We start from the raw sequence: 21,292 nt of genomic DNA on the forward strand, positions 1-21,292 counted from the left end.
CTGAAACAACTGCTTTTTGCTTCTTTTGAAAGGACTAATACATCTAGTTTCAGGATTCCTCCTTTTCAACGCCAACATAGAGATTCCTTACCTTAATTTTTCTGAAATCTGTGCGTTCTGCATCTCCTTCAGCCTTGTATTGATTCCTCTCAACTTCTTTTCTTTTTTTTAAGGGTATTGTTCTATTGAGACACGAACTGCAACTCGCAAAGCTATCCATCATTCTTTGCCAACAAAGCGTTTGAAATATACACATTCAACTGGCAAACCCCATCTTTTATACCCCTTGCTTTATGACGAATCGAAAGCTTTTGATAGGTGTCGACGTTGGTGGTACGAATAGCGATTTAGTCGTTCTTGACCCCACTAGACTGGGGCACCCCGATAGAGGGGTATTGGCGTGGCACAAATCAGTGACCACTCCTGACGTATCTGTTGGGATCCAAGCTGCTATTAAGACTATCCTAGAAAATCCAAACAACCATATTGAAAAGTCAGAAATCGTTTCTGTCACAATCGGTACTACTCATTTCATAAATGCCGTCATTGAACGTGATTCGAGCAGATTGGAAAAGGTTGCAGTCATCAGATTGTCCGGTCCCTATGGTAGACATATGCCCCCATTTGGCGATTTTCCTGAGGATTTGGCCGAGATCATCAATGGATATTACTGTACTCTTGACGGTGGTTGTAGAGTGGATGGTAAGGATATCAAGCCTTTGGATGAAGACGGTTTGAGAAAAGAATGTGCTAATATCAAAACATTGGGTATAACTGCAGTGGCGGTTGTTGCCACATTTGCCAATATTAACAATGATCATGAATTGAGAGCTACAAAGATTATAAAGGAAGCGTTACCGAATGTCGATGTAGTTATGTCTCATACAATTTCTGGCTTGGGTTTCATAGAAAGGGAGAACGCTTCTATATTGAACGCTTCCATTAAAAAATTTGGTCGTAAAATTATCAAATCTTTCATCCATGCAACTAAGGAAATTGGCTTAAATTGTACTGTACTATTATCCCAAAACGATGGTACCGTTCTCTCTACTAAGGATGCCCTGGAGACTCCAATCAGAACGTTCTCTTCAGGTGCAACTAACTCAATGAGGGGCGCTGCCATTCTATGTTCTGATGACCCTGATGTTAAAAACAAATCTGTCATAGTCTGTGATATCGGCGGCACCACCTCGGATGTGGGTCAGTTACTACCGTCTGGGTTCCCAAGGCAATCTTCTACATTTTCATACGTTGGTGGTGTTAAAATGAACTTTTCAATGCCTCACGTTGAATCCGTAGGACTAGGCGGTGGTTCGATTGTCAGAGATCAAGATGGTAAACTAACTGCGGGACCTGATTCTACTGGTGCAGATATTATCAAAGAAGCCATTCTTTTCGGTGGTGACATTGTTACAACTTCTGATGTGAATATCGGCAAGAGAGTTGACGAGTTTGGGGTAGAATCATTAGATCCAGCTCTGAAAATGGGAACAGTAACGAATGTGAAGGGAAGATTTACAGATGAGTTCAAAATAAGATATGATAAGGTAATTGCAACGAAATTCGAAAGAATTATTGATCGTATGAAGACCTCTCCAGATCCAATACCTGTTATTTTCGTTGGTGGTGGATCTTTTATTGCTCCAGATACACTGGAAGGTACATCAAAGGTAATTAAGCCACCATTTTACCAAGTTGCTAATGCCATCGGAGCTGCATTGGGTAAAGTGTCTTGCACCATCACTGAAATGAAATCGTTAGCGGATTTCGAAAATGAAAAAACCGCATATATTGAAAAGTTGATCCACAGAGCTACTGAGGATGCAATTAACAAAGGTGCGATGGCTTCTTCGATCAACGTAGTTTCCATTATTTCAGATGCTGTCCCATACGTTGACAAAGTCTACAAATTTGAAGTTAAGGTGGTTGGTGACGTTGATTATGAATCCGCACTGTCTGCTACTCAGAAATCTGTTGAGCAAGTTGTCGACGATGTTTCCAGCAGTGAAGGAGAAGAAGTAGAATTGGTTCCAAAAGAAGATGAATATGTTCTAGAGGAAATCTTTAAAAGTGCAAAAGTTTCTAGAGTCGAAAAAGAAATCACTAATTATGCCCATTATAAACCGACGATAATAAACGGCGAATGGTTGTTAAGTGAAATAGATATCGATTTTATAAGTACTGGTGCGTACATTCTAGGTTGTGGAGGTGGTGGTGATCCTGGTCCAGAAAGTATTGAATTAAAAAGAATTATCAAACAAGGTGGTAAACTAAGGATTGTAACATTGGATGAATTTGAGAGAAAGACAGAGGGAAAAGGTACCGCTATAAATGTCGGTTATTGTGGTTCTCCAGTAATATCGAGTGAAAGATTACATGGATCGGAAATGATCGAAGCTGTTTCCCTCATCGAAAGATGGGAGGGCAAAAAAACAGATGGTATTTTCATGTTTGAGATAGGTGGTGGTAATGGGTTGTCTGGTATTTGGACCGCCTTTAAAATGGGTCTACCATGTGTTGATTTGGATTTAATGGGCAGAGCCTATCCAACACAATGGCAAAGTTTACCCTCCGTCGTTCACGATTTGCACGGCTATCCATATGTCTCACTATCCGATGGTAATGGAATGTCAATGCTTATCACTTCTTCTGAAGATGACGTACAAATGGAGGATGTAATACGTGACGCAATGTACAACCACGGTGTTCAATGTGCTGTCGTTGAGCCGTCTATGACCTGTGATGAAATGAGAAATGAAACTATTTTTAATCCCATATCTAACTCATGGAGAATTGGCCGTGCCGTCCATCTTACAAGGGCTGCCAGTGATATAGATAGCTTACCTACTAGAATTATCGAAGCAGTTGGTGGTTCCTCAGCTGCAAAATGCTTATTGAAGGGCAAGATAATTGGAGTAGAAAAGATGATCAAAAGAGGCTATGGTTATGGTGTAGTTGTATTGCAAAGCACTGAGGGTGATGAAACCAAAATTAGAATTCCTTTTAAAAATGAAAATATCGTTTGCTACAAGGTAAATGAAGACGGATCAGAAGTACCGTTATGTTGTGTACCAGATTTGATCACCTTGGTGGACAACAACGGTAACGCTATTGGTACTCAAGATTATCAATACGGTTTACTTGTATACCTTATGGTTTTCGCACCATCTGACAAATGGACTACCGCAAAAGGTATAGAGATTGGCGGCCCAAGAGCATTTGGTGAACTATTTTACGATCTTGAGTACAAGTCGATTGGCAAGTACATCGAACCAGTTCCGATTGCTGAGGAGTATAGTTAAACTTTGTCAGACCTCATTGCTAGAAGTGTCCCTAATACTATAACAATTGTTGCTATACTTCCACTGTCATCATCATCTCGACTATTTTTTTTGTTATCATTATTATCGTTATTATTATTATTATTATTATTATTATTAATGTTCTTGTTGCTGTTCTTGCTGTTGTCAATATTTTCTTTATTTCTACGATTATTCTTTTAATGATATCCACCGTGAACTTACCTTGAGGTTATACACCCTAATTCACAATTGAGCAGACGTGCTCAAACAGAATTAGCATTTGTTTTGTGACTTTTCATCAGTAGTTAACCATTGGTGATATTCATATATTTCATTTATATATAGCAATATATCACTTAATAAGCTATATCATTATCATTGTATGATTCTCCTGAGTATTGTCAAAAACCTGGTAAAAATAGGAATGTTTGATGACAGTAAGAATAAAGGTATTATATCTGTTTTGATAAAACTAGTTTAAATAAACGACAATCATCGATTGGATAATGGCCTGTTTGCCTGGTCCTTATGGCCAAAATATTAAATTAAGAAGCGCTAGATTTATAAAACAACGTCAGTAGAGTCAGATTTCTCAGGTGAGTTAATCTTCAAATTACGTAGTGATACTTCAGTAGGATCTGCCAAATAATTCGAAGAGTCGATGGAATGCACGCCAATGTCTTCTTGATCATCAGCGATCATATTCTTCTCTTGAAGCTCACGCTCAGTAAATGTGTGATAATAATCGATTTGGTCAGTTTCACCAACTGTAGGCTTGAAAATAGTGTTAATGATATAGTAAAGGGCGAAGGTAACGGCGAATTGGAAAATGAACGAACCTTGGAAGAAGTGTTCAATACCTGTATTGATAGGAATGTTTGGGTTAGCCGCATTGATCAAACCAGGCAAACCCGGGGCCGCACCACATAAGAAACAAAGGATGTTCTTCCAGTTAATACCGTACTGAAACCAGTAAATTGAGGAAGGAGAATCATCGTAACAGTCGGATAACTTGATAACGCCCTTTCTAATGACAAAATAGTCACAAACAAACATTGCAGTTAATGGTGTGATGAAAACAGTGAACGAAGACATAACTGTGAGGAAAGTGGAAGTAGCATTATAGAATAACCATGGTTGAGTAGGCCAAGCCAACAACATGATCAATATTGAACCTCTTCTGATGTTAATGTAACGTGGGAAGATAGAAGCCAAATCCATGCCACCAGAGATTGCATTACTGATACAGTTGACACCAAGCTGAGAAATTAGTAAACCGAGACCTGCAAAGAAGGCAGCAGCTCTGGACTTCGGAGTATAATTTAGCTGCATCCAATACATGCAGATATCATTAGGCATCCAAAAAGACTCGCCGTATTTTTCTAATAAAGCAGAAGCAGTAACAATACCCATCAAAGGAAGCACGATACCCATTACGTTGACACCGATTAGGATACCGATGTAAGCAGATCTGGGCCTTTTGTTGAAACGAGAGAAATCGGATTGGTTTGAAATACCAGCGATAATGAATGAATACCAAGCATTCAAGTTTGTGATCCAAGACCAAGCAAGGTCAGAAGAAGAGGCTGTAACCTTTGCAGTTAACAATGGTCCATTGGAACCACCATTAATAGTCACTGCCCAGATGGTGATTCCCAACCCGACAAAGAACATACAGAAAGACCCAAGGGCCAAGATATGGTCGAAGTATTCTGGTCTAATCATAAGCACCGGAGTATTGATTACCAAAAAAATCACAAACCCAATCAACTCCTGTCTCGTCATAGGTACTGATTCTGGGAAGGTATTGGGCAAATTCAAATATGTTTCACTCCACGAGGAAATGATCACATTCACACAAAGCCCTCCTAACCAAGCTTGGGAAGCAAACCACACCACGGATAAGATAGCTCTGATAAGAACACCAAAGGATGACCCACGCATTCCAAAGATGATACGCTGGAACACAGAGTACCCAATATGGTACTCTGAGCCATACACTGAGTTGATGATGGCTGCAATACTGATGAAGAAATTTGCCAAAACAATACATCCAATGGTTTGGCGACCATTCATACCCGAAAGCGTCAATTCACCATCAGTGCCCACATCGTACAACAACAACGCTGACCCACCAGACCACGTACTAATACACAAACAAAGCAATGTCCAGTATGATGTAAAACCATATATACCCCATTTTCTTCTTGAAACAGGCATAGGAACTAAATCCTTATTACTAGTTCTGTCGGATTCATCCAACACCAAAAGGTTGTGCAACTTCCCAAGAACCCCAGCCATTACAAACTTTCAACAATCTTTAAATCCTGGTGTTTATTGCACTAGTTAAAACAATGCCTATGGAGCAGCCAAGTTAAGTACGAACGAATACGATGCGAAAAACGCACAAACCTTAGTTTATGTATCGTCTAGTATTTATGAAAAAGAACAGTCTATTACTGAGATGAGATGAACCGAATTGAAAAAGATATACTAAGATTTGATACAAAGATTAGGCAAAAACAAACATAGAAATATATTGTCCACCAAAACAACAAACAAATGACTACTTTTAGTCTGTGCCCCCGTTCAATTTCAGAAGTATTAACGGCTGCATGGTACAAAACTCGAGACATATACAGAACCACTAGGAGACCCACAGTTTGTAGGCAAGGCTGCCTTTATTCAAAGGTAAACATTTTTCGAAGGAATAAAGAAAAAAAATTTTCACCCAAAAGAAACGGACCCTCTACGGCCGTTAACAGAAACAAGCACCCGTCTCTGTAGGTTCTTTAAAGTTCTGAGTAAATCGTGCCATGCTTGCCGTGTTAGCTGGATTTGGTTTCTTAGTTTTATTTACCCAATCTACGATAATTGAATCATTTTTTTTTAATAGAGTAGAATGTAGTAACCAAATTTGGCCCGTGTCATGTACTTTATTTTTGCCCACATCAGACCAGTGTGAGTTTATTATTGTTTTCAGATTGATTTTCGAGCTTGCCTTTAGATTTTTACGGGGTTTGGTTTTCAAGATCAGCAGCCTTTGCACCATCATGTCTCCGCAGAATGCCGAAATATGAAAGTGGTGGTTAGTTGCGAGATGCATTTTTCGAGACGCATTTCCGAGAAATTGACTACCTATTGAGTAAGGCGAAAGGGTTCTGACATTTAAGTGCATTTAACAAAACTTACTGGCTGCATCTTTGAGGCATCTTTAATACTTGCAGAAGTTGTCGTGCTAGAAAGAGCCTAGGAGGAAGGTAATTAGTGAAATAGAAAGGACAACTATCTCAGATGAAATTAATGGGTTATATAGTGTACATATAGTTTTCTATTAGTGCTGACGCGAGCAGCTGTTTCAATTTCTTTAAGCAAAGTGAATTCCTACTTGGTGGAATCCATACAATAACTTCAAAAAATCCGTTTGGTCGCATTTACCAGCTCTCTTCTCAGCTAATCCGGTCTCGCTCAGTACTTGCTCAATCTTTTCCTTGACTTCATTGATTAGAGAATCTCCAGAAGAGGTTGTAGGTACTGCAGACTGCGTTGCTAGGAAGGCCTTGTAATTCTTTTCCAATATCTCAAGGACAGTAGTGGATTTGAATCCTGCTGCAATGGTTCTGTTTTTCCTTACAAACACTATCCGTAACAAACCGTCCCATTCATTAAAGTCAACTTGAGGTCTAGGGTTCTTGATCTCGATCCTAACTACACTTGATTCGACCTTAGGTGGCGGCCTGAAGTTGTTTTTTCCAACTTTCATTATATGTGTCACATTTGCCCACATTTGGACGTTTGCCGAAAGCCTACAGTACAAAGAATCCCCCGGTCTGGCCAACAATCTCATGGCAAATTCTCTTTGAAACATGAGAATAGATACCCGAGGTGGTTTTGGTTGGTTTATTAACTTGAACACCAAGGGAGATGAAATCTGATATGGGGTATTACTTATACAAACATCGAAATAAGGCAATTCGGTCTTCATAAAATCCCCTAACAAGATCTCAAGTTTCTTCTCCACTGGCGTTCCATGTACACGTTTCGTCAGCTCCGCTGCCATACGAGGATCGAACTCCACGGCAACAACTTTCCTTGCTTGTTCCAAGATCCTCACTGTTAGATTACCGGTACCAGGACCAATTTCAAGCACAATATCCGATGGCTTTATTTGAGCCTTGTCCACGATACCTTGAGCAACTAACGGATTCTTTAGGATATGTTGCCCTAAATCAGTGTTAAACTTGAACACCGTAGTCAAATGCTTCTCAGCATCCACTTCTTTACCTCCAGAACTTGCTCCACTGTACTTCTTTTTAACTGCCTTGCCCATCGTTTCAGTGGATATAATTGCCAAGATACACAACTGCTTAGCTTCTTACCAATGTTATGCGATCAATTATAGACGCTATAAAATAGTGTAATTAACCCAATACGACCCGTTAAATATCTCCGCTGAGAGTCGTGTTCTCTGGTCATTTATGTATTCGATGCGATGAGCTCTCAAAATTTTTCAACCAGCCTGAAAAAGAAAAGGTTCTTTTCAAAGGAAAAAACAAACCTTCAATAGGATCCATGCCATTCCATGTCAAGTTGATATATATTTACGTTCTTGGAGTTACATAATCTTGTCATCTGTTCTCATCGATGCAGAATTGAAGTTTCCTCACCACTTTGTTAGCATTAATATCATCTGTGGTCTTCGAAAAGACTTGATCCTTGTCGTTAACATGTGTTTCATGAACAAAGAAATCCTTTAATTTGGCGTTTCTTGGCGGAGTGATGTACTCTGGTAGCTTACGGGTATGGTTCAAGTGTAAATTAAGATGGTGTTCTTGACTAAAACCTCTATATTGGATTGTACCAGGAAACAACTCGATGTCCAAGTCTTGCAGTGGCGATATGGCTGTTCCGTTAGAGCCTCTGTTTTGAGTGGCCTGTGCTCGTACTTTCGCAAGTTTATTCTCATCTATATTCTCTAGTTCTTGCTCGTTCTCGTCGTGTACAGCTTTCCTTCTCAATGAGACGTGTCTCATTAAGGCCACTGCCCGATCTTCTTCCGATTCTTCATAAAAGGCGAATGATGAAGGATCGTCGTCACCCTTCTTCTTGGGTGACCCCCTTTTGATAGAGAAAACTTGTTTCACTGGACTCTTCTGTAGAGCCCGCTCCACGTCGAGTTTAGTCTTGATTCTTCTGGGTGAACCATGGCTTGATGTACTACCGGTTGGTTTTGTTATCGAGTTCCCAGTGCTTATTATGTTTACGTTCTTTGACGTCAGAACGGCTCTCTTCTTCAGTGGAGATCTGTGTTGTATCATCTTGGTTGGGTGGCAGGCTCTATGTAAAGTGTTCCTGGTCAGACACCTTAAGATAAGTAAAGTAAAGATTTTGATCCTATTGTTCTTTTATAAAATACCTGATGACACTTTTTCTTAAGTTTTGAGACCCGCCAAATTTCCGCTAAGTATAGGAAACGCGAAATCCTCGATGCGAAATAAGACGTGAAGCTATAAAATAGAGAACGGCCTTGGAAAGTTTTCTATTATCGAGTGAATGGAACTGATTAAACAATAGTTCATTAGTATTGAATGTTATATACTGGAATTATCGTTTAATTAGCGCTGCTTAATGAGTTTATGTAAGTTGTGTATGTTGGGCGCCAATCACCATTTTAGAAGTTCCTCTTTGTAGCGTATGAATAGAGTGGAGAATATGAACTTCTCCCCTTTTATGTTGTACAACGGTAAGTGCCTATACCCTTGCTTCAAATAATTCAACCGTACACACGTTGTTGCGATAGTTTGCGTGGAGTTCTTGACTGTAAACCGCACGAAGTTGAACGTAGTGTTTGTAAGTGTACACTCGAACGACGCATTCCACACGGGACTGAAGCCGTTATCACGGAAGCATTTTGTCGAAAATAGTTGCGGTGAACTAAGGACAGGTACAGATACTGCTGGAGGAGCAGATGGAGTACTGAGTATTCCGTCTTCCGCGGACAAACCTGAAATAACAGTGGTTCCATTACTTTCACAAAGTGGTTCAGTCTTACCGCTGCTGCCGTTGCTATCAACGCGCTTGGTTGAGGTACTAGTAATGTTAGCAAAAGTACCATTTGAAGCATTACTCATGCTAGTAATTCCGGTAGCATGGGTAGAGTTATTGGAAGTATACCCCATTGGCTGCAAGCAGTTGGTAAGGTGAAGTGATTCCATGGTATTGTCAGTAATGAGTTCGATTTCTACGAATGGTGCTAGTATCTTGCAGTTTTGTAAGGATAACATCTGGCCAGAAATTACGTCCAAATGGATATGAATCTTCTCCCGTTTGAGCCTTTCCATAATTACTGGAATGTCCTTCATTTTATGTATCTCTTTTCGCAAGTGAGCGGGCTTCAAAACATACCCAGAATGCCAGATGGAATTTCTATCTAGTGAAACTTGGAACATTGCATGGTTCAATTGTTGTCCCAGGTCATACGTCTGCCAGTTTGTTGCGACCATTTGTACTCCTTCTTTCCAAAATCGTATTGGGTTGAAATTGGAGGATTTGTACCGCAACATGTGCGGATAGATTCTCATTAAATGTCTGCGGTTATGCTTGTTGATAGCGAGTTTTTGAGTTTCATCTTTGTCAAGATTGATAAACTTCTTCTCACTTAGTGAGAAGCAATGCGTAGTGGTTTTTGATTCAGGCAACGAAAAGTTTCTGAATCTTACTCCGTGAATCCCAGATATTTCATGAACCTTGTCTGATATCATGATCTTTGTTGATAACAATAACGATTTGTTGTTTCTCTTTGTTGTCACTGGAACTGTTGTCGTATTTGGAGAAGTGCTACTGGTAGTACTTTTTTGTAAGCCCCGCTTCTTGATTAACCGCATGTCATTTGTTTCAGAAAGTGATTCATGAGAGGAAGAAGACGTATAGGATGAAGTTGATCCACTTATAATTTCAGACTCTACAGCATGCGTCTTCTTACTTTTCAATATAATGCGATTTTTCAGCTGCTCTGGTGATAATAGTGAAGTGTTTGGTGGAATTACGAATATAAGATCTCCCAAAATTTCCTTCATAATTTTCGTTATCATTAATTGGTAATCCTTCTTACAGTGGATCTCTAGAGATACAATAAGCGGATAAGGTGAAGTGATAAACGCATATTTTCGTATCGTTTTAACAACATCTTCTAAGGGGATTGACTGTGTGAAAAGACCATGGCATACCACAGGCCCATGATCTCCTTGCCATATGTCTATTTCGATACAACGGCATCCTTGTTGCAAAGCACGAGTATAAGCTTCGACACTTACCTCGTCCACCACTTGCTTCCCCATAAGATAAGTGTTATGAGATGATGATATGAAATATTCGTTTAGCGGTCTAGAATAATCTTCTTCGAATAATTGTAGGAACGGTTGTTTTGTTAAGAATTTTAATAAACCCTCAACATCTAAAAGTTCATCAGCGGTGCAATACTTTTTGAAAATCTTATAAGCATTAGTCTGTGATATTACTTCACCTTGAACGTCACATATGAACTGGTAAAAGCTTTGAAAGTCAACCACCTTAGTATCCTTATTTTTCATTTGATTCCAGATTATTTCAATCTCCGGCCTAGCTTTTAAGTACTTGACAAAATCTTGGAATTCGGGGAAATTAAGCAAACTGTTATTGTTAGTGTCCGCTTTAATGAAAAGTGCGTAAAGGTAGTTATCAGAACAGTAGATATGATATCGGTTGCAAAGTCTCTTCACATCCGCGAAACTTAACGTATCTTTGTCCTGGTCTTCTTTCTTTGTGGAAACACTGGTCTGCCAATGAATATTGGCGAATTGTTCATTGTTTGGAACTGCAATATCTTCCATTAGTTTCCTCCTAGAATTCACCAAATTTACTGTCGTTTCATAAAAAGATTTGAATACTGCAGCGTCCTCCGCAATAACATGTAAAGCCTTTAATCTGTTTTTGTTCACTGAATAGATGATAGTACACCAAAGGTCCCGTGAAGGACAAGGAACATTGTACATATCCATATAATTGGTAGCCATATCACCACTCCGTATATCTTTGATGGTATCAACGTATATCAGCTTTTTTCCGTTATTCCAACTTATTGTATTCTGGTCTATATGGAAGGTGTACCGAACACGTTTCCGTCGTGTCACCTTAAGTAGAGGCAAGTCCAATGGATCTGCCGAGAAGGACCCAAACCCAGAATCCGTTGACTCTAACCTGAGGTTGCTCGACAATGCATATGTGAGAGGGCCACCAAGTTGGGACGTCTTATTTTTGTTCGGGTTATTATTAGAATTTCCATGCCCATTAAAACTAGGTCTTCTAGAAAGAAAGCCCTTGATGCCCTTGTATATATGATCATACACAAAGGATTCCTCACTTCCCGAGGAGGGAGCAGTACTCTTCGAGCTCATATCACTATTGGACCCATCTTCCAAAGAAAGGCTCCTCAAAATGCTTTGTGGCATAATAGCCTGATGTTCATCATCCACATCGTTGAACTCAAGCCTCATCGAGGGTTCAACGAGACGTTTCTGACTTGTCATCATATAGCAGGAAACCATAAACGGATCCATTGTGTATCCGAGTATGTGGTAGCAATCAAGATGTTGTAGCACTTCTTAAACGGTACCTTGAAAGCAGTATGCTTATTTTACCCCAGAGTTCAGATCCTGTACATAAGAGAGTCGAAAGCTGTTTTGTCACGGTTATGATTTATTCGATATTGAAAGGAAAACAGGACACAGAAATAAATGATGCCAGGTAACAGGAGGAAAAGAAGAACAGGTTATGTCTTGCGATCAACTAGGATTTCAAAACGTAATTCACGTGAATACAGTCGATCGATACACTTTGAATGTATCTTTCAACCATAGAGCTCCCTTATGCAATAGTATCCCGATCACGTGCGGAGCTCCATCTATAAGTTCAAGAAATACGAGATCCCGTCTCATGCACTGGCGCATCGAATTGAAGCACTTCTCATGATCACGTGATTAATTTAATGAGCAGCATGATTATTTTGAATATTCTGGAATATATATATCAATTATGCATGCACTTGGTGTTCCCTGCCGAGGCTACTGCTTTCCTGTGGATGTTCCTGGGAAATGAAGTAGCCGATTCTATGCGATACGACATGAACCTCAGTTATGTCCTTTAACACATAGATTGATATATTTGGTCTCTTTCAGAAGCCATCACCAATTCAAATATGTATCTGGACAATACTCCGTGACAAGATTCACTAGTTCAACATATGCGCTATAAGTACTGTTCTACATATTTGCCGACCTGGTAATAAACCCTTCCATCAAAAGGAAGTGAAGATATGTTGTCATCTACAAAGTTAAACGTACGCCCATAAAAAATGACATGTCACTCACTCTCGCTTACTATTATGCACTGCTTATTTTAGCTACTCTTGCTACTGCAACCGCAGTCCCTCAATATACATTCTATGAAGACCACAATGACTTCCGTGTCTCATACAATCTCCCTACTGATGTTCGGGATAAATACAACATATTACGCGATAACTCATCTTTAAACTATTCAATGATTGGCAATTACGGCGTTGCCACGTATGTTAATTTAGTAAACATGTTACCTAAATCAATTGAACCTATGAAGATAGGTGAGACTATGAACTATCATATTAGAAATAATATATCAGATGTTAGCAGCGTCATTGCTGCATTGGGCCTCGACTGTGTAGTTCTTGATGACAAGTTAAATGAATTCTTTAATAGTACTCCAATTAGAAAATCTTATGATGATAGTTATATCTCCAAACGTAATGAACAATGTTCAGACGGATGGTGGTTTAACCATTATGATAGCCTTATTAAGATGTACGAAAGAAGAGGTAATTTAAAGGCATGGTTAAGAGAACACTTTTGGATAAATACAACTAGCTTCATTAAATTAGGGCGGAACATGGCGACAGTTTGTAACTATATAGCTGGCGCACTTAAGCGTGGCTCAACCAAGACAAGTTGCAATGGCTTTTCTTACTGGTTGAACCTTGATGCACTTGGTGAAGATAGATTAACATATATGGTGGGAATTGCGCCTTTCACATCTGGAAAGAATTGTGATACACAGGTTTCGATTGATTCCATCAAGGCCCTTATTTCTAATTGGTTAATAGATACGGCTGACCATAACATGGCACCTTATTGTACTAGGTTTCATGATGCTGGTAGTTGGTGGGCCGATGTAAGATTAATCGTATGGGATGAGACAGCTAATGTCGAGGCCAGATTATTTGGGCTAGTCCTTGCCAAAGCTATTAGTTAGTATCACAAATGAATAACATGGAATTGAGGAAGTTCACTACTTCAATATGAAACATCTACGTATTATCTAACAAAAATAAAAGAATATAACAATGAATAGAATACTAAAAAGAACCTGACATTCAAGATCCTGAACATTATTATCTCTCTCCGTTGAGTGTGCTTCGTAGGTTGACAAGAGTCATTAACTCATATAATAATTCCGTCTGAAAATGACCAGGGTTTTAATTGCATTGACAAGTTACAACGAAGCATTCTTTACTGATGGTGCGAAGACCGGTGTCTTTGCTGTGGAAGCGCTACATCCTTTCAATTATTACAAGGAACAAGGTTACGACGTCGACTTTGTTTCAGAGACTGGTAAGTACGGTTTCGATGAGCACTCTTTGTCAGCAGACTTCTTAAGCGGCAAAGACAAGGAGCAATTCGAAGACAAGAACTCTGCGTTCAACCAAGCTTTAGCCAAAACAAAGGTTGCTGCTGATGTTAACCCATCCACCTATAAAATCTTCTTTGCCTCTGCCGGCCACGGTACGTTATTCGATTATCCAACTGCCAAGAATTTACAAAAAATAGCCTCTGATATATATGCTAATAATGGTGTTGTGGCTGCTGTTTGCCATGGTCCGGCAATCTTTGATGGTTTGACTGATAAAGATACTGGTAAACCGTTGATTCAAGGTAAAGTTATTACTGGTTTTACCGATATTGGTGAAGAAATCCTAGGTGTTGCCGATATACTAAAACAAAAGAAGTTAGATACTGTGGAAGACATCGCTAAGAAGTATCATGCAAAGTACATGGCCCCAATTGGTCCATGGGATGATTTTTCGATTGCTGATGGTAGGTTAGTTACGGGTGTCAATCCAGCATCGGCTAGTTCCACTGCCAAGAGAACTGATCAAGTATTGAATAGCCTCAACTAAATTCCTTTTAGCATTTAGCGGAGTGAAAGAACTCCTACGTCATTTACATCGGGCATTTTGTCAATAGCTACTTTTGCATGGTTTATTTGATAAGCTAGATAACTACCTATTAATAAGTTTATCATGATTATTGCATCTATAGTATTACAATGGCGTGGACTATCTAAAGCTACTCAGGTCCTTTAACGTACAGGTTGTTACTTTTGGTCTGTTTCAGAAGCTATCGCCAATTCAAGTATGTATCTGGACAATACTCCCTGACAAGATTTACTATTTCAATATAAGCACCATGAATAATACTCTTTATATTTGCCGTATTTGTACATACTTTTATCTACTTATACAACTAAAACAGATGTACAATGAGAAAGATTTCAATCTTTTATGGAGCTCATTAATCAGTAGAAATCGAACATTTTTGCTTTATCTAAGTATTTGTCATCGGAATTATGTGGTATGTCTGTGACACAGCCTTTTTTTATTAAAAATGGTATTGGCATTTCTTCCGTTTGATAGAGTAGCATTTGCAAAACCAAAGAAATGAAGTAAACGGTTGATATCCCGGTTTGTCTGAGTTTTGGAGAGAAAAATAAGCATTCGTTATTAATGCAAGTGCGGATGCATTATTGTTTACCATATTCTTCGTCCAGTTCCTAGAAACACCCGGAAAGCATTTTAAATGACAATAGAACCATGCCAGAGCTTATGTGAATATCCGGTGCTCAATTATCCGTAAATACCTGAGTTTCCTCCGGTATTAAGGAATACAGAATTAAAGCTCTAGCTGTGAAGCTAATTGTCACTTTTGAGCATTTGTCAGAAAAGCAAGGACGTACCTTTACGGTTGATAGAGTGTTTATTCGGTGGCGTATTATTAACAGACAATAGCTTATGTAATCACCTTAATTTCTTATTAAATTGCATATAAAGGGACAATCGTAGAGAATACTACCACCGACGAGTTATGTGATGGCATTTCTGTATGTTCATGAATCATTTATCTTTCCCCGTTGAGTGTGCTTCGTAGGTTGACAAGAGTCATTAACTCATATAATAATTCTGTCTGAAAATGACCAAGGTTCTAATTGCATTAACATGTTACAACGATACGTTTTACGCTGATGGTACGAAGACCGGTGTCTTTGTTGTGGAAGCGCTACACCCTTTCAATTATTACAAGGAACAAGGTTATGACGTCGACTTTGTTTCAGAGACTGGTAAGTACGGTTTCGATGAGCACTCTTTGTCAGCAGACTTCTTAAGCGGCAAAGACAAGGAGCAATTCGAAGACAAGAACTCTGCGTTCAACCAAGCTTTAGCCAAAACAAAGGTTGCTGCTGATGTTAACCCATCCACCTATAAAATCTTCTTTGCCTCTGCCGGCCACGGTACGTTATTCGATTATCCAACTGCCAAGAATTTACAAAAAATAGCCTCTGATATATATGCTAATAATGGTGTTGTGGCTGCTGTTTGCCATGGTCCGGCAATCTTTGATGGTTTGACTGATAAAGATACTGGTAAACCGTTGATTCAAGGTAAAGTTATTACTGGTTTTACCGATATTGGTGAAGAAATCCTAGGTGTTGCCGATATACTAAAACAAAAGAAGTTAGATACTGTGGAAGATATCGCTAAGAAGTATCATGCAAAGTACATGGCCCCAATTGGTCCATGGGATGATTTTTCGATTGCTGATGGTAGGTTAGTTACGGGTGTCAATCCAGCATCGGCTAGTTCAACCGCAAAGAGAACTGTTCAAGTATTGAATAGCCTTAACTGAATTCCCTTTAGTATTTTTAATGGAGTGAAATAATTCCTGTTAATTACGTCAGGCATTTTGTCAGTAGCTACTTTTGTATGGTTTATTATGTAAGCTAGATAATTACCTATTAACAAAGTTAGTTTATCCTGATTATTGTATTTATAGTGTTACAATGGAATGGACTATCTGGAGCTAGTCCGGAAGGCACTAAGATACATAGGATACGGGAAATTTCAGTTGGTGATTATCCTTTTTTACCCAGTTGGCATCGAAATTGAATAAAATAGTACGATGTGGAATGATTTTCTGTCTCTGGAAAGGAAGTCTGGGGATGCGTGTCGGGAGTTTACCGTACTGTTTCAATCTGTTAATATCATATGCTCGGGATTCAAGTGTTCCCAAAATGGACAGTTGTTGTTCAAAAGAAAGAGCAGGTACTTTGTTAAAGTTAAGTACCTTTTTTGGACTTAATTTAGTAGCTTGGCAAGGATCAAAAAATGGATTGGAATATCTGTGGCGGTCACATTTCACATTATCGCTGTTTGAATCATTTTCATCTCCTTCTCTTACCAAGACAGGTTTGATATTCATTTTCTTAAATAATATCGCCCCAATACTAGACCTGTTTGAACCTGGCTTCTCAGATGGTGCATCGTTGAGCCGAAGCTCGGAGATGTCATTGGAAAGCTGTGTGATAGTTTTATTTGGATCATTTTCATTTTGGTGTTCCGGCAGTAAGTGTTCAAATTTTGTATTTAATTGTAGCCACTTTTCCGCATGTTCGTTGGTAACGGTTGCAATTGATTCATTCAATATCGAGCTTTCAAGAGCATTGTATATTATACCGAAGGTCTTATCAATAGTGTACGATTTGCTTCTCAATTGATCATGCAGTTTTGTTTTCAGCTGCTCCGAAAGATCAGGGTTGCCTACCTTCAGCAGCAGTTTCTCCACATCTTTCAGCATAATCCGTAGCTCGTCATTCAAAGTTGTAAATATGAGAACCCATTTCTCATCAACAATTGCTTGCTTTAGGTCTCTGAGTTCAACTTGTAGTAGTTCATACTTATCCAATATATATTGGTATTTCTTTCGCAGCAATCGCATGAGATATTCCAAATTGACAACATCACGGGTCTCGAAGTTATCTAATCTTTCTGAAAGGACATGTTTTAGTGACAAATCTATAGGTGCCGAAGAATCTTCCAACTGTGTAAGCTTTTCATGAATCTTTTGCTCTGAAGGAGAAAAGGCAGGGATCTGAAGTCCTTTGGTAGGAGAATTTGTTGAAGACAAAGTTTTAATCAATTGATCCAAAGTGAAAGTAGGTTTATTATGTCTTACAGGAGATTCAAAGTTTTGCTCTTGAAGTTCAATGCATTTAGACAAATTGTTTTCTATCTCTTCATCTAGACTGTTCATATGATCTTTGAATATTTCGTTGAACTCTATGGCGGTGTCGAACAGGTTTTTTAATGATGAGATGATTGGTTTTATGGACACTAATGTATCTGATATCTCCTCTAATAAATCAAAAAGTGCAGTCAACTCCTTCTGGAATAGTTCATCTTCATTACACCCAAATTCCTCTTCGATGATTTCCATCAGATGCAGCAACACCTTTTCGATGGTCTTTATCCCGTTGAAGAGCTGATAAAATTCAGATCTTCCCTCTTGAATCCAATCAAAATACGGTAAGAGTTGAGAAACGCTCACATCATCAGAAAACAGCTCTGCCAACAGTGTATGAGACTTTAACAGTAATTCTGCCAGACTACACAAGTGCTGGTTGGTGCTATCCAAATCAAACTGATAATCATCAAAAAACAAAAGAATATCTTGATATTGCTGTGAATTACTCCTCAATGAGATAGATAGTCTCTCATGAGGAAATCCTTTCAGCTCCTCTGCCATAGTATAGAAGCTTGCTGAAGCACACCTAGTGTGGACAATGGATCTCTGCTTCTCTATCGCCTACTGTTTTTCCGTTTCGTAACCCCATGCCTTTGTTTACATTTTAACTAATCTTAATTATTGATGATTTCATTTGAAGTAACGGGAAAAGTTGCTTGGTAGATAAGGCACGTAGAGGTCAGGAAGCTTGCAACATCAAAAGATTAATGCTTAGATGACTTCCATGGAGAGCTGAAATTATATGAATATTAATATATTTGTTTGATTGGTACCTTGTATGTTGTTTATGTGTATATTTATATGTTAATAATACATAGTACCAACTCTGGTGCACTTGTAAGATACCTATGCAGTGTAAGAAAGGAAGGTGGGAAATTTCTTCAATTACTCATGGCCTGAGCGTTGAAGTTTTTTGATCGTGACTGATATCTTCTAAAACTTGATGTATAACTTCTTCTTGCAGTCTCTTCTCGTTCTGATCTTGTGAGTTTTCTTCGTGGTCAGAATTTTGATCTTCACCAGAATCATCTTTGCCATTTTCTTCTGTTTGTGGCTCAGATTCTTGAGTTATGGCAGGTGGAGCGTATTGTTGGTGCTGGGAATGCTGCTGTTCTGAAGGTTCTGTCAATAATTTGTGTAAAGCACTATCATGGTTGGCGTAAAGATCTTTGAACTTACCCATTTCCACAACTGAACCATCGATGCCAAGTACAATAACATTCTCGGATCTTCTGATTGTGCTCAATCTATGAGCAATGCTGATAATAGTTAATTCTTTGCTCTTCATTAACCTCCCCAAAGTGTAGTTGATAGCGCCCTCACTTTCAACGTCTAGGGCAGATGTAGCTTCGTCGAGAATCAAAATTTTAGGTTTATTTAATAACGCTCTAGCGATAGCAATACGTTGTTTCTGTCCTCCACTGAGCAAAGCACCACGAGGCCCAATGATAGTTTCGTAACCATTAGGGAATTTAGATATGAAAGCATGACAGAAGCACTTTTTTGCTACAGATCTGATTTCTTCCATTGAAGGTTGCCTAGAGACACCATATGTAATATTCTCTCTTATAGTACCAGACATTAATATTGGCTCTTGTTGTACCACACCAAGTTGTCTTCTAAGGGATTTCGAACTTAATTTTGTAATATCTTGGCCATCAACCAAGATTTTACCGGATGTTGGATTGTAGTACCTCAACAATAACGAGGCAATTGTAGATTTCCCTCTTCCTGATGGACCTACAATACATACATTAGAACCTGGCTCTATTGTAAAGTTGAGATCCTTAAAGATTTGATTTGTTTTTCTTGTTGGGTAACTGAAAGAAACATGCTGAAACTCAACTTTACCATTTAACGGTTTAAACGCCTTCCCGGTAGTTGATTTAATAGTAGGTTTGTAATCAAGCAATTCAAACAATCTCGTAGCTGCACCAGCACCCTTCATCAATTCCGAGTAAAAGGTGGAAAGACCAAATACTGCACTTCCAGTGTATTCAGTATAGAGCATGAACGCAGTTAAATCACCGATTGTAAGGTTTCCTTGTAAAACAAGATGCGATCCATAGGCCAATACCAGCAAAAATGAGAAATCACCCAACACATTTGTACTACTGAAAAAAGTCGCATTTGTGAAAGCTTCCTTCTTTCCAACATTAAATACCTGTCTTACAGCGTTGTTATAGCGATGCACTTCTTTCCCTTCTGCAACAAAGGATTGGACAGTTTTAATCCCGCTTAGTTGTTCCTCTGCGACTTTGGTAAGATTACCAGAGGCCTGTTGTAATTCTCTAGAGATTGCTCTAATCTTGTTACCGTAAATGGTTGCGCCAACAAGTAGCGGTGGAGCAAATAGGAAGAGTACACTAGCTAATGTACTCGATATATGGAACATCATGCCAATACCAACACCACCGCAAATCAAAGCTTTGAAACCATCTGAAATATTTTGAGTCATAGATCTAGACACTATGTACGCATCTGCACCTAATCTGGATAACAAGTCACCAACCTTGTTTCTGTCATAAAATTCCATATCATGATGCATAGTCTTCTTGATAACGTTTGATCTTAATCTGGCCACAAGTCTTTCCCCTAATATCTTAAGGAGTACTACTCTTCCAAAATTAGCCATGGTTCCTATCAACAAGGCCCCACCGAATAAAAGGAAAAAGTCATATAGCTGTATGTCTCCCACAATTGGGGGAAGATCATCCAAAGTAAGACTTTTCGAATCTTCCAACCCTCCATTGCCGTTATTGGTATTACTGCCGCTTAGTGCATTCTTGGTAGCATCTAATACTAACCCGATCACCTTCGGTACTGCCATACCAATGGTACAGGAGACGGTCAATAATGACACCGCCAATACTAGCATTTTCCAATCATGCCTTGCCAAGTAAAACAACCGTTTAACATCAGCTAGCCCACCAGAAACTGTAGATGACGGTTTGTTGGTCTTTTTATCAGGAGTTTTGTCCTCACCTTCCTGATGCTTACCATTTCCCCCTACATCAGAAGCTTCGTTACGATTGCGTAAGGTGATACTAAAACTCCGTATTCCAGCTGAAGGGAACCTTTGATTCCCTTTCATTTCACCAAACCGGTTCACGGCATAGTTTAAAGTCCGTATACTGGATATGGGCAGTGACAATCTATCATCAAACCGCCTTGTGATGGATAAAAGCGGATTAGAAAGAGCAAGCAATCCTCGTCCTCGTCCTATGCTGCCACGTAACCCCAAAACAGGTTTCAACATTCTGCACTGACGTAATTCAATATTTATAGCGTGCAATTATAACCATTCAAAATAGAAGCATTACACTTGATAACCTCCTGTTTGGATTCAATAACTTAAATATAGCTTTCGTCAATTTAACTTCTGAACTTATCCTGTAACGGAATCGACATTGACTCTTTTTTCTCAATTTTCATGTCCGTGCTTTTCACCATACTAAACGCTTATCCGGAAGAACCGGGTAATGCATTTTTCTCGGTGAATATAGTAAGTCTTAAAATCTTTATATACTATGTGAATTTTATTTTATATATCGATACATCGTCAAT

General features: G+C 39.0%; 11 protein-coding genes across 11 annotated transcripts; 4 read left to right on the forward strand and 7 right to left on the reverse strand.

Annotated features, from left to right (window-relative positions):
- Window positions 1-293: 293 nt before the first annotated feature.
- On the forward strand, window positions 294-3,302 carry KLLA0_D00528g (uncharacterized protein; the record flags this gene model as incomplete). Its single annotated transcript, XM_453095.1, has 1 exon — window positions 294-3,302. One exon carries the CDS (start codon window positions 294-296, stop codon window positions 3,300-3,302), a length of 3,009 nt encoding a protein of 1,002 aa, XP_453095.1.
- Window positions 3,303-3,863: 561 nt separating this feature from the next.
- Window positions 3,864-5,603, reverse strand: KLLA0_D00550g (nucleobase cation symporter-1 family protein; the record flags this gene model as incomplete). Its single annotated transcript, XM_453096.1, has 1 exon — window positions 3,864-5,603. The coding sequence occupies one exon, from the start codon at window positions 5,601-5,603 to the stop codon at window positions 3,864-3,866; it is 1,740 nt and encodes a 579-aa protein (XP_453096.1).
- A 457-nt stretch (window positions 5,604-6,060) lies between these two features.
- Window positions 6,061-6,480, reverse strand: KLLA0_D00572g (uncharacterized protein; the record flags this gene model as incomplete). Its single annotated transcript, XM_453097.1, has 1 exon — window positions 6,061-6,480. One exon carries the CDS (start codon window positions 6,478-6,480, stop codon window positions 6,061-6,063), a length of 420 nt encoding a protein of 139 aa, XP_453097.1.
- A 189-nt stretch (window positions 6,481-6,669) lies between these two features.
- DIM1 (putative dimethyladenosine transferase) lies at window positions 6,670-7,632 on the reverse strand (the record flags this gene model as incomplete). The annotated part of the gene is made up of 1 exon (XM_453098.1): window positions 6,670-7,632. One exon carries the CDS (start codon window positions 7,630-7,632, stop codon window positions 6,670-6,672), a length of 963 nt encoding a protein of 320 aa, XP_453098.1.
- Window positions 7,633-7,930: 298 nt separating this feature from the next.
- ACM1 (Acm1p) lies at window positions 7,931-8,620 on the reverse strand (the record flags this gene model as incomplete). Its single annotated transcript, XM_453099.1, has 1 exon — window positions 7,931-8,620. One exon carries the CDS (start codon window positions 8,618-8,620, stop codon window positions 7,931-7,933), a length of 690 nt encoding a protein of 229 aa, XP_453099.1.
- Window positions 8,621-8,965: 345 nt separating this feature from the next.
- Window positions 8,966-11,896, reverse strand: PLC1 (phosphatidylinositol phospholipase C; the record flags this gene model as incomplete). The annotated part of the gene is made up of 1 exon (XM_453100.1): window positions 8,966-11,896. The coding sequence occupies one exon, from the start codon at window positions 11,894-11,896 to the stop codon at window positions 8,966-8,968; it is 2,931 nt and encodes a 976-aa protein (XP_453100.1).
- Window positions 11,897-12,695: 799 nt separating this feature from the next.
- Window positions 12,696-13,622, forward strand: KLLA0_D00660g (uncharacterized protein; the record flags this gene model as incomplete). The annotated part of the gene is made up of 1 exon (XM_453101.1): window positions 12,696-13,622. One exon carries the CDS (start codon window positions 12,696-12,698, stop codon window positions 13,620-13,622), a length of 927 nt encoding a protein of 308 aa, XP_453101.1.
- Window positions 13,623-13,833: 211 nt separating this feature from the next.
- On the forward strand, window positions 13,834-14,547 carry KLLA0_D00682g (uncharacterized protein; the record flags this gene model as incomplete). The annotated part of the gene is made up of 1 exon (XM_453102.1): window positions 13,834-14,547. The coding sequence occupies one exon, from the start codon at window positions 13,834-13,836 to the stop codon at window positions 14,545-14,547; it is 714 nt and encodes a 237-aa protein (XP_453102.1).
- Window positions 14,548-15,616: 1,069 nt separating this feature from the next.
- Window positions 15,617-16,330, forward strand: KLLA0_D00704g (uncharacterized protein; the record flags this gene model as incomplete). Its single annotated transcript, XM_453103.1, has 1 exon — window positions 15,617-16,330. One exon carries the CDS (start codon window positions 15,617-15,619, stop codon window positions 16,328-16,330), a length of 714 nt encoding a protein of 237 aa, XP_453103.1.
- Window positions 16,331-16,519: 189 nt separating this feature from the next.
- On the reverse strand, window positions 16,520-18,226 carry KAR9 (Kar9p; the record flags this gene model as incomplete). Its single annotated transcript, XM_453104.1, has 1 exon — window positions 16,520-18,226. The coding sequence occupies one exon, from the start codon at window positions 18,224-18,226 to the stop codon at window positions 16,520-16,522; it is 1,707 nt and encodes a 568-aa protein (XP_453104.1).
- A 388-nt stretch (window positions 18,227-18,614) lies between these two features.
- MDL2 (ATP-binding cassette permease MDL2) lies at window positions 18,615-20,984 on the reverse strand (the record flags this gene model as incomplete). Its single annotated transcript, XM_453105.1, has 1 exon — window positions 18,615-20,984. The coding sequence occupies one exon, from the start codon at window positions 20,982-20,984 to the stop codon at window positions 18,615-18,617; it is 2,370 nt and encodes a 789-aa protein (XP_453105.1).
- Window positions 20,985-21,292: the final 308 nt, after the last annotated feature.

This window comes from Kluyveromyces lactis, assembly GCF_000002515.2.
Source record: "Kluyveromyces lactis strain NRRL Y-1140 chromosome D complete sequence".
NCBI classification, from domain to species: domain Eukaryota; kingdom Fungi; phylum Ascomycota; class Saccharomycetes; order Saccharomycetales; family Saccharomycetaceae; genus Kluyveromyces; species Kluyveromyces lactis.